Here is a 12,766-nt window from a genome sequence, read left to right as displayed (position 1 = left end):
CTGATCATATTCATTTCTATCATTTTTGTCCACAGTTTTGGAAAATCTGTTATCGTCAAGACCAATATCAGATGTGCCAAATGGCAACTGTACACAACCCAGAGTGGCTTTTGTTTCATCTGTCTGTGAACTAGTGGATGTCATTTTTGCACTTTTTGTAAAAAGGTCTGCCTTTAGTCTCTCTGCCGTTATGAATGTTTGAACAGCGACACAACTGAGATATGCCTCCCAGTTGTGACGTCATTGCATAAATCTGCATATCACATTATATTCAAAACAAATCAAAATGGCCGCGGAACTTTTAAATTGGAGTCAGAAAAACCTTTGTTACATGAAGACAAAAACTTTGGTTGAACTAACAAAGGTATATTATAAGTCTATGCGATATTTCCCGTTAATTAAGTCTAACTTAAAATATACGTCCCATGTCCTTTAAGGAAAATTCGTGTTTCAGAGTGGATACAATATTTGAATTCTTCCAATAAAATTAACTGCCGTAAAGTTTCAAAATCTTGGACTTTTTCCGAAGTAACCATCGATCGAAAAGTTGAGCTTTTTGTTCAGCAAATTATTAGTCGGGACGTTTGTAACAAAATTGGGGGCCCACCCGGGAAAGAAATGTTTCAAGTTATTCAATTAAGCAGAAGTCAAAACGAAAAAGAAAATAGAATCCGAAACAAATCGAAATCATTTCAAAAACAAAATTTCACATCAATATTTTATAAACAACAAAAAGAGAAAAATCATTTATTAAAGTAAACTTGTGGACCAGTTGTTTCAACATGTCTCCATTTAACCCAGAAGAGTTTATGGTGGAACCAACATATGAGAAGATATGGAAATTAAGAAAAGATGATATAAAAGCTTTAGGGAAATATCTTAAGGTCGAATTAAACATTTCAATGTCTAAACACGAAATACAGCATGTAATTTCAAAAAGATTATGCAACGATTAACTCGTTGATAAAGCAGTTTTAGAAAACCTAAGTATTTTCATGCAAAATACAAGAGGTGAAGTAGATAGCATTGCACAAACAGATGTTAGTCAGGAAGAGTCAGACGAAAGACAATGCGAAGAGAGGAAGAAGAAATAAGGTGGAGAAAAAAACGCGAAAGTCTTGAATGGGATAATTGCTGATAATTTTTCGCATACTCATAAATTTGCAGTTAAAACTAACCCACATCCGTTTTCACCAAGAAACACTCCAAACACACTTGATGGAAAACAAATACATTCGTCACGATTTTCATCGCGGTTTCCGAACAATTACGCACAAGGCAGACAAAACTTACAAGGCAACGGAAGTCAAACAAAACAAAATTTCAAAAGCATGCAATACCAAGGAAAGCAATATTGACCCGGTAATTCCCCATTTCGACAAGTAATTTGCGATTATTGCAAACGAAAAGGACACACAAAATCTGAATGTTATTTGTTGAAATGGAACAGACCACCATCAAGACCGACGGGAGTTCTTTCAAGATCCGATAAAAATATACACAACACAAATATATCTGTACACAAAACCACTCGTAAGAATGCACAGGAGAATCCGAAGAAACCATTGCCGCATGAAACACTACACCATAATATCACAGCAAATAAGCGCAAAGATTTCAGTGACAGTGATATGGAAACTTTTAAACCTTTTATTCATGATGGTAATGTCACAGTTAACTCCAACCGTCAACCAGTTTATGTTCCAATTAAAATACTCCGAGATACAGCAGCTTCACAATCAGTAATATTGGGCAATACTTTGCCATTTTCCGAGTAGTCATACTCAGGAAAGAATGTGCTGATTCGTGGCATAAGTTCCGCTAAATACGAATCAATTCCCTTACACAATTTTAAATTGCAATCTGATCTTATAAAAGGTGATGTTGTGATAGGTGTTATCAACACCTTGCCCTTTGCTGGAATTCATCTATTACTAGGCAACAATTTGGCAGGGGAAAAGGTACAAGCAGGTCCCGTTTTAAGCAACAAACCAGTTTTCAAAAAACAATCCAACCTCACTGAGCAAGTAATCCCGGATTTATATCCTTCATGTGCAATAACAAGAGCTTTAAGAAAACGACGAGACGAAAATCTTAAAAACACGGAAAATAAGGACATACAAATAGAAAACACATTTCTTCACGATATTTTTGAAAACGAAAATCCTTCGAAAATTCGAAAATTAGCTTTATACAGCAAGGAAGTATATCTAAGTCCGATCTTATCGAGAAACAACAAAATGACCCCAACGTTTCAACACTTTATCACAAGGCTTCGGAAGAAGCAGATGTCAAAAGCGATCCCGTTTGTTATTATATCAGGAATGGTGTATTAATGAGGAAATGGCGACCACCACACACTTCGGTAAACGATGAATGGGCGTATCGATATCAGATAGTTGCAACTCAAGCATATCATCATGATATTCTTAGTCTAGCGCATGAAACCCTACTTTCAGGATATTTAGGGGTAAATAAGACTTATAATAAAATCATTACACATTTTTATTGGTCAGGACTAAGGAAGGATGTTGCAGAGTTTTGTAAGACTTGCCATGTCTGTCAAGTCATGGGTAAACCAAATCAAACTATTCCAAAAGCACCTCTACAGCCAATTCCAGCTTTTGAAGAACCGCTCAGTCGAGTTCTCACTGATTGCGTAGGACCACTACCAAAAACCAAAAAGGGAAATGAATATCTATTAACTATTATGTGCGCTTCAACTAGATTCCCAGAAGCGATTCCTTTGCGAAATATTCGAGCTAAAACTATTGTAAAAGCTTTGACCAAATTTTTTTACGCTTTTGGACTTCCAAACTCAATCCAATCATATTAAGGTCCAAATTTCATGTCCGGCTGATTCCAACAAGTTATGCATGAATTAAATATTACGCAATTCAAATCTAGTGGCCATCATCCAGAAAGTCAAGGAGCGTTAGAATGTTTTCATCAAACACTTAAAAGTATGTATCGCATTTATTGTCAAGATAAAGAAAAGGATTGCGATAAAGGTGTTCATTTCCTTCTGTTTGCGGCTCGTGATTCTGTCCAAGAATCGTTAGGTTTCACCCCATTTGAATTTGTTTTTGGACACACGGTCAGAGGACCACTAAAACTTCTCAAGGAGAACTCTTAAGTGAGGAAAATAATCCAACGAATCTATTAACTCAATTTTCAGATTTCCGAAATAAGTTGACCACTGCATGCGAAATTGCTCGAAAAAACCTTCAATCAGCTCAAAATTGCATGAAAGAAAAATACGATAAAAATTCAATTACGCGGAATTTCAAGGTTGGCGACAAAATACTTGCGTTACTGAAAATACCAGGAACACCGCTTTAGGCTAAATATTATGGTCCGTATGTTATTGAGAAGAAAGTGAGTGATTTGAATTATGTCATCGTAACTCCGGATAGGCGTAAGAAAAATCAGCTATGCCATGTAGATATGTTAAAGCCTTATTTCGATAAAAAGAGAAAGGAAAGAGAATGTAGGAAGTGTAGTAAGTAATGCATCTGAGGAAAACTTCCATCTTTAACTGACACTGCGAGTAAGCTAAGCAACTCTGAAATCTTGAAGAATATTCCTTCCAAACTCACTCATCTTAATCCAACACAGAAAGCTTATATAGAAAATCTTCTCAACCAACATCTCGAGTTATTTCCTGATGTGCCCTACCGAAGTCACTTTATTGTACACGATGTGGATGTAGGCGATGCAGTACCTATGAAACAGCACCCATACCGTTTTAACCCTACAAAAGAAAAAGACCTCAATAAAGAAATAGACTATCTACACGAGCACGATTTAATTGAACCCAGCCACAGCCGTCGGTGCTCACCATGTATTTTGGTACTTGTGCCAATCCTGATGGCACTTATAGAATGTGCAAGGATTATAGAAAAAGTAAACACTGCTACTAAAACCGATACCTTTCCCATTCCACGTATGGATGATTGTGTTGGCAAAATTGGTAATGCAAAGTTTGTTTCCAAATTCGATCCTCTAAAAGGATTTTGGCAGATACGATAGAGTGACAAAAGAAACATCTGCATTCGTTACACCCAAGGGACTTTTTCAGTATAAAGTCATGCCATTTGGTATAAAAAACTCTCCAGCGACATTCCAACGTTTGATTAATCACATTATAATGAACATCAAAAGATGTGAAGAAAATATTGATGATGCAATTATCTATAGTGATACATGGGAAGAACATTTGAAAATAATGCGGCAGTTTCTTCGAAAGTTATGTGAGGCTCGTCTCACCATCAATCTTGCGAAAAGCGAATTTCGATGTGTTAATGTGACATATCTTGGAGATGTAGTCGGACAAGGTCAAGTAAAACCAGTCAATGCTAAGGTCGAAGCGATCTCCAAATTTCCACATCCTACTTCAAAGAAACATTTAATGCGTTTTCTCGGTATGGCTAAATATTATCGAAAATTTTGCCCAAACTTTTCAACAATAACCGAACCGTTGACCAATTTGCTACGGAAAAATGTCAATTTTACTTGGACAACCTCATGTCAGAACCAGAACGCTTTTTACCAGCTAAAAGCCCTATTACATTATTTCCCGGTTTTGTCCATTCCAGATTTTCAACGCTCCATCAAAATTGCTGTCCATGCAAGTGATGTTGCAGCAGTGCAGTTTTGTTACAAGAAGACAATGATGGTGTCGATGAACCGGTATGTTATTTTTCAAGAAAATTTAATACTCATCAACAAAATTACTACACTATTGAAAAGGAATGTTTAGCTCTAATATTGGCCCTGCAACACTTTGATGTCTATGTTTCTTCATGTGGAAATCCTCTTGAAGTCTTAACGATCACAACCCTCTCGTTTTCATCAGTAAAATGAAGACCAACAATCAACGTTTGCTCCGTTGGAGTCTATTATTATCTGAAATTAACCTTGTTATCAAACACTTTAAAGGTAGAGACAACCTCATCGCTGATTGTCTCTCACGACCTTAGAACATTATTATCTTAAAGAAAGCTTTTCAATCTTTCTTTTTTTATGGGGAAGAGTGTTAAATGATAATCCGTAATCATGTAAATTATACTTATTATTGTCATATACTTAAATATACTATTAGTTAACTAGTTAGTGTTCTTTGTAAAACGCCTTACTCATACATTCATGTGTATGTTAACCACTAAAACAGGAAAAGCTTACGTATTGTACGTGGTCAACCTACTAACCACAGACAAAGTACAGGACTTGGTTAATCAACTGACCACAGTTTACGCACAAGCGGTTAATCCTACGTCATTGTACAATCACATATAAGCCGAGAATCGAAAGCTGTAGTTATGTTGGTGCTTAGTAGAAATCCACATCAGAAGAAAGCCTCATGTAAAAGAAAACGAACTATTTACGAAAACAACCAAAAATCCAGATATATATCCAATCCATCAACGGAAGAGTCACTGAAAGCAGTTGTCTTAGATAAGTTTGAACATTTACATATTTATTTTATAATGTTTATATCAAATTTATTAGTATATTAAATAAATATCTTAAGAATTGACAGCAACTTCTCCACAAAGTTTTACTCCTTTTGTACGAGCAATTGAACCAAAAGTGGCCATTTTATTATTAGTCTGGACGTTCGTAACAATATATACATGCTTAAAGATTGGTAATCCAGGCATATTTAATTTATAAAAAAAAGATTCTCCGGATTGTATAAAATGATTTTTATTGAGCTTTCGACTCGTTTTTTCGAGCCTTTATTAGAATGAGAAATTACTATTTACACTTTCTTTAACTTGTAGACGCTTAGATTGTCTAATTAGATTAGCAGGTGGATTAATGTGATTGGACGGAGTGAAATGCGTTGCCATGGGTTTTGGTGTATTGTGAATATGATCAGTGTTAATATTAATAGAGTGTTATGTTGTGGTTTTGGTGCTGTTTTTAGTTCCTTTGTCCTTTTTCTTCAGTTGTGAGTATATGATGGGTATGTCAATATGTCTGTTTATTGTGTCGTTGTCCCACCGTTCCAAGCTTCTTTAAATTCGAGTACGTGTTTAATATGTGCGCGTCCGTGTAGTTTAGTTTCCGTGCAGTCGAATTTGTGGTTGTTTCCGTGGGTATGTTCTGCCGGTAGTGAGTTTGGATCTCGTCGTTTTATGGCGTTTTTGTGTTCTGTGAGTCTAGTTTCGATTTTGTTTGATGCTTGTCCTATGTATTACTATGAGCTGTCTTTACATGATATCATGTGGATTGCGTCAGTTGTATCATAAATTAATGTTTTGTCTTTATGTTTGGTGAAACACAATTTGAGTTTTTGTGTAGGTTTGTGGGCGACGTTAATATTAAATGGTCGAAGAAATCTGGCAATCAGTTCTGCTGTTCCATTTATGTATGGTAATGTGACGAGTTTTACTGTTTCCTCCATTTTCTTGTTGCTTTTGTCGGCTTGTATTTTGTTTTGTATTTTGTTTATTGTTTTGTTTATGAAGTTTCTAGGGTAAATATTTTTAATAAATGTGTATTATACGTAGTTGCGTTCTGTTTTCTTGGCATCTTCAGTGTTACAATGATTGTTTATCCTGTTAAAATGTGTTAAAATGTAGCTTATTTTGTATTTTGTTGGGTGATTGCTGTTGAAATCGAGTATTTGGTATGTGTGGGTGGTTTTGCGATATACTTGTATATTTAGTGTACCTTCATCTGTTCTGGTTATTTGGATGTCGAGGAAAGTAAGTTGTTTGTCGTGCTCTTCGTCTCTAGTGAAGGTTTTGTTTTTTGTGGTATTGTTTATGGTGTGTAGGATTAACTAAGTTTTGTCTTTCTTGACTATGCAAAATATGTCGTCGACATATTATTTCCATAGTCCGATGTTTGTGTTGTTTGTGACTGATCCAATCACATTAATCCACCTGCTAATCTAAATAGACGCTCTAAGTGTCTAGAAGCTAAAAGCATGTTTAAATAATATTTCCTCATTTTGATGAAAGCTCGAAGCAACGAGTCAAGAGCTCAAAAAAAACCATTTCACACAATCCGGAGAATCTTTCATTTTTATATATTAAATGCCTGGATTACCAATATTTAAACTTATAGACTTTAAACTTCAGGGAAAGATCCCCTGAAGAAGATCCCCTATAAGCAATCTCTAAGCAGGCTTTTCTGGATGAATCTGTATTTTTCGTGAATTTTTTCAAATAAAATAAAATAAAATCAACAATATTTTGCTGATTCTACTCGGAGTTTTACGCCGTAAGGCAATCTTCATACAACTGACCAATTGTTTATTATTCACTGATTGGAAGCATGTTGAATCTGTTTAAAACATTGACGTGCAACATCTAAGTCGAGGTCCTTGCATCTTTTCCATCAACAAAGCGCACTCTTCAAAAGTTTTCCAAGATTGTTAGGGAAACGCATATTACCATTGTGTATTTATAACCTGACATGGATGCCATGAAAAATTATGTAATTGAAAGTATTTTGCAATTGAAATTTTGTTTGGCGAGAAAATTTGCCAGACTATATATAGCTCCCATTTCCAACAACTCCCTTCTTCCTGCAAGCTGTGCAAGTCTTTGTTTTCTTTTCCAGCTTCAACTAATTGTTTACGTGTGCAGTGTGATAATATTCACAATTGGGCTAGTTATTTTTCATAAACGTGGAGTACGTGTTGGTATATTCTGTTTTATTGGTTTCTTCGATGGTGCAGCGTGTGTGTGAATTTTGTAGAAACACTTTCTTATGCAGCTTGGTGTGGGAGGGTATTTTTGCTTAATTCTTGTGTGTTAATTCTTCTCTCATCTAATGGGCTTTCTTTGTAGTATAAGTTTTGAAAGGGGAATTCGGTGGAAAGGCAAAAAAAATAAACCGCTTCGATAGATCGTGTCTTCTTTAAAAGGATATAAGTATATCTCTCTTTTGAACAAGTATGTTTCAAATATTAATTTTGTTGCTCAAAACTGCATGTTTGAATCATAAAACAATGGAAGAAACATAAGGAAAGAAACAGAATTCAATTATGTAATCTGAGGCAAGGTATTAAACTTACTTCTTGGTGTTATAAGTAGCAAATACTATTTAAAGCGGCTAATGTAGGATTTTTAAAGACTTTTTTAGGGCTTTTGCATATCTAGTGGTCGGGTTAGGTTGGGACTACACTAGGAGTTTAAAAAGGCACTCACATCCTTTATCGAGTATGTGCAAAAATAATAAAAAATAGTATAATGGTTCTGACCTATAATTAACATTTTCTGTGTCACTAAAAGACACATTGCATTCAATTCGACTAAAAAAATTCAGTAAGTATACCCACCCAATATAGACAAATTTTAATTATATGTCTGAGTCATGTTCAAACTAATAGTATTTAACTTCCACTGTAGCCTGACCACTAGTCTATTAATGTAGCCCTAATGTCCTGACTACTAGTCTTTTATATACTATTTGTTACATATATTACCGAAAAGCAAATTCAATACCTTGCCTCTGATTATATACTTGAATTCAGCTTTTCTCCTTTTACTAAAAAGATTGTGTAGTTCTTGCATCTTTTGGAGTTTGTTTTACAATTTCAACCAGAAGTTTTCAGAATCCAAATTAATTTTCAAACATACTTGTTCCAAGGCAGGGTGCTCAATGAAACATCTCCCATCCATTTTCTCCACCATCATTTTTCTTTGTATGGCACAGTTTTTAAAATAACAAAGACACTCGCTATGCTTCATATTCTAAGTTCCTGTTGCCCCATTTTATACACGTACAAAGCTTGTAAGCACTCTAGTATTTATACAATAATATACAGAACACTCAGCAAAACACCGTACAATTGACTCTATATACAGACAAAATTACCAAGTATTGGTTGGTTTCTTTGCAGATAATTGTAAACATAGTTTTTAATTCTTCCTCTTACTTTTGTACGTGTAATTAACTGTTGTTAATATTCCATATGCTCCATACAAGTAGCTGTAGCCTACAAGTTTCATAAAAAAAACGCAAGCTTCACCAAATTTTTCTTCGTCTGTGTTTGCGCTAAGAGACGGCTCGGAAGACGATTTGGAGTCTACATTTGTTTCTAAACTTTTGTCAAATGTCATAATTTACAAAATATAATGCCAAAAATCAGAAAAGTATCTTTAAATTTCATATTACGAGGCTCAAGCGCACAGCATTTCAATTAAGAAATAAAAGACGTTTATTGTGTTTGCATAAGATTATGCAAACGGAGGAAGCCTTTAAGGAAGTTGAGAGCAGATCAGTGCATTCCCGAGACTGGAGGTTGAGGTTGCAAATGCTCGGTGGCTCTCACAAACATCTACGAGGCTTGCATAAGCCAGTGCATACACGAAAAACATCTTTTAGTTCTCTTATAAAATAAAATAATGCAAAAAGACAAATATTTTTATTTTTCCGCTAAAATGTTTTCATGAATGATTTGCAAATTATCTTTGACTGATTGATTGTTTTGATTGACTTAATTGGTTGAGCACAGATGTATTTGCTCAGGCTTATGCAAACACAGCTCTAGACCAATTAGCACACTCGTTTCATTGTGTTTTTTTATAATCTTAATTGTTGTGACTGGAACAATTTCCTTAAGTAAACAACGTTTTCATATCGGATAAATGTCCCGTTTTTTAATCCAATTTTTTATTTGAGGCCGTAAAATTGCAGGTTTGAATACAAAAAAAAACCTGGATAATGATAGAATTTTTCGTTAAAATTTGGCAGGTGTTTTTAATCAAATCTATATTTTATAAAATGCAATAAAATGATGACTCAATGTTTCGTCACGGGGTTATTTTAGCAAAATTCTTTGGCGGCATTATTGATTCGGAAAGGTTTTCAAATTTGAGTGATATTTAAGAAATTATTCTTTAAAGGTAGTTCAGAGTTGTAAAAAATATTTTGAAGAAAATAAAATTTTACATCACTACATTCATTTTACACTGATTAAAAGACCAAAAATAGGTCTTTGCCTTTAATAATTATTACTGAAGAAAGAAGTTCTAACAATCAGTTAAAACAGTTTGAATTTAAAATGTGTGTTAATGCGTTTTTGTGTTATGCATTGGAATATGCAGAATACAATTCAAAAAAACGGTTTATATATTTGCATATAAAAATTTAATAACTCCATGTATAAAAATGCAAGCACTTTTGGTCTTTGAAAACAATTTTAGCTACATAGTACAGATCGCTTTCGATACAATCCTCACTTTAGAATCAAGCAAGCACTTGGCTAGCAACTTGAAAATAGATTAGAAATCAATTATAAGCTTGGATGAGAAATTTATCAAGCAAAAATCTCTTTGAAGCAAAAAATAATAAAGGTAAAAAATTGGATACCTCCAGAATAAGATATAAATGCTTTATTTCACTATTATTAGTTATCATTCACAAACAAACATCACCATGATTATTGAATATTTTGGTTAGTTAGTTTTAGTGTTAAGTTTGACAGTATCATGTTGTTACATGAAATAGTGCATCGTTCGTATACAAGTAAATTTCTCTTCTTTTTCTATGAAGTATATCTTCATATTTACACCTGAAGTTTTAGTTTAGAACAGACGAGAACGCAAGAGATTCTACTTTCATACACATAACATTATTTACAGTTCAATGACTTACATTGAAATGGTTTATATTTTCTAATAAAAAGCCTTTACGTACTTGTTACCAATAGTCTATCATCTTATTTTTATCATGTTCTTTCACACAACCTTTCATAACCTTCCAAAATCTTTTGCGTAAGAGGCGACTAATATTCCAAAACTAATTTTTCCAATATAATTTATAAGACGCCAGCATCAAGAAACTTGCAAGAGTAATTCATTCCCTTCCTCTAAAGATCAATTTGTTTTAGTCTCCACTCAAAATATGATGTAATTTAAAGGAAACGGTCAAGGCCGAAATCAACGCAGTGGTATAATTGGGGACGTAACTCAACATATTCATGAAAGTCTTGAGGCTGCAGATAATATTGAGTTCAAAGTACACTCTAAAAAATGCACAACAAGACAAGCAGGTACTTATACAATTCTTAAATTTTCTTAAGATTGTTGATTTGCTATTTAAACTAGAAAACATACCTAATTCTAATGTGTTGAAATTTAAAACTTCTAACATTCATTGCAAAGATTTTTATTAACATTTTCTTAACAACGTGTTTCTCTAAATCTCAATTGTTCTAATGTTTATTTGACGATATTTAATTTTCATAGAATGTCATATTGAAAGAGTTTTGTTTTCATTTTGTTTTCGTTTTGCTTTCATCTTCGTTTATGTTTTTTTTTTTCTTTTTCTTGCAAAAGATGATAGTTGGTTTTCTTCGATCTTTTAATGACTTTTATAATTTTATAAATTAATTTCAAAATAATAAAGTCAACATTAGTTGTCATTAACTTGACCTTTATGATAATGTTTTTGTGTACATGATTTAAAGTAATTGGAATAAATCGTTTAATAGTTTTACTTATTTTAATGTATTCTTTCTACTTTGTGTAATTAATACAGGCAGTCTAATAAATGAAACAAAATGCAAAAAGACTTGTCAATGTCTTAATGAGAACTTTGGACGATGGAAAAACAATACGTGGCAACCATTTTACTCAGGTAAACTTTAGCAAAAACATTTTTAAAAGTTTGAATAGCAATAGTAAAAAATGCCAGTTGCCTGAATGCAGTCTTAGAACGAGATATTCAAACTCTTGCATTTCCGAAATATGATCTGTTTGTTTCTGAATGCCATAAAAAATAAGCTTTGGGCAATTTAGACATGCTGGTGTTTCTTTAACATCGGCCATGTACAAAAAATTACCCTAAAATTAAAAAAAGAATGTTATCAAGTAAAAAGATTTTAAATTTTAAATGACATTAATCTGTATGGTTTTTTTCTGAGATACCTTCTAGAAAAGTCAACAATGTACGTATTTTTCGTTAAATTAATAAGCGCAAGAGAACTTGAAAAACCTTTAATCCAAGTACTACTGCAGATTGAAGCAATTTTTATATAGATATTGTAAAAATAAAGGAGAATGCCAAAAAGTTACACGGCCTTTTGTACAATATATTCACCAGGATCTTTGGGCCGTGAGGGAATTAGCTCAGGTTGAACGCTTTCAATATCGTATTATGGATAATATAAAATAATAACTCCTCTCAATGCAATGATGAATCGATCCTATTACGATGTCTGCTCTCTGGAAAACGTTCTGCTTATCAGTGTTGTCTCTACTCGTGCTCTAATTATTTTATTGTTATGCTAATAAGTGAAATTGTTTTAGATTACTAGAGATTTAATTGCAACTTTTCTTTAGTTGATGAGACCATCGTCTTAGTTTGTACAATTTCTAGCCCATCATCTCGGATTCATTAATGTCACATGAGCAAGAGAGAAAGGAAAACTTTGTCATATAAGGGGATTAGGAAATTTATATCAAAACAGAATATAACAAAACATTTTGTTTATTTTCTTCTTCTTTTTAATTAATGGCATACACAATCGTTAAGTAAGCTAAAATTAGTACCGTAGTAAGGCTTGGTTTAAAAGAGTAAATGCTTTTTCGAACGCATATTCTCAACAAAAAGTTACATTCTTATGTGTGAGATTATTTAACGTCAAAGATATAGTTACAAAGTTCCAAACATATCTACGGTATTAATTTCCTAGCCCATAAAAGCTTTTGACCTCACATCGGCATTGGGATGGGGAAAAATCTTTGACGGCTGCTATTTTGTTCGGATCTGGCCGAATACAATTGGGAGGGACAACATG

The 12,766-nt window shown here is 33.6% G+C and overlaps 1 protein-coding gene across 1 annotated transcript in view; it reads left to right on the top strand.

Moving 5' to 3' along the window:
- Positions 1 to 12,766, top strand: part of LOC124458480 — an 84,821-nt gene that overhangs the window by 29,658 nt on the left and 42,397 nt on the right. The window contains exons 3-4 of the mRNA XM_047008491.1: positions 10,886 to 11,017; positions 11,506 to 11,604. Coding sequence (XP_046864447.1) covers positions 10,886 to 11,017; positions 11,506 to 11,604 — 231 coding nt within the window. The remainder of the gene's footprint in view (positions 1 to 10,885; positions 11,018 to 11,505; positions 11,605 to 12,766) is intronic.

This window comes from Xenia sp. Carnegie-2017, unplaced genomic scaffold (assembly GCF_021976095.1).
Source record: "Xenia sp. Carnegie-2017 unplaced genomic scaffold, XeniaSp_v1 HiC_scaffold_6, whole genome shotgun sequence".
In the NCBI taxonomy this organism is placed as follows: Eukaryota; Metazoa; Cnidaria; class Anthozoa; order Malacalcyonacea; family Xeniidae; genus Xenia; species Xenia sp. Carnegie-2017.
This window is presented reverse-complemented; position numbering and strand designations above follow the sequence as displayed.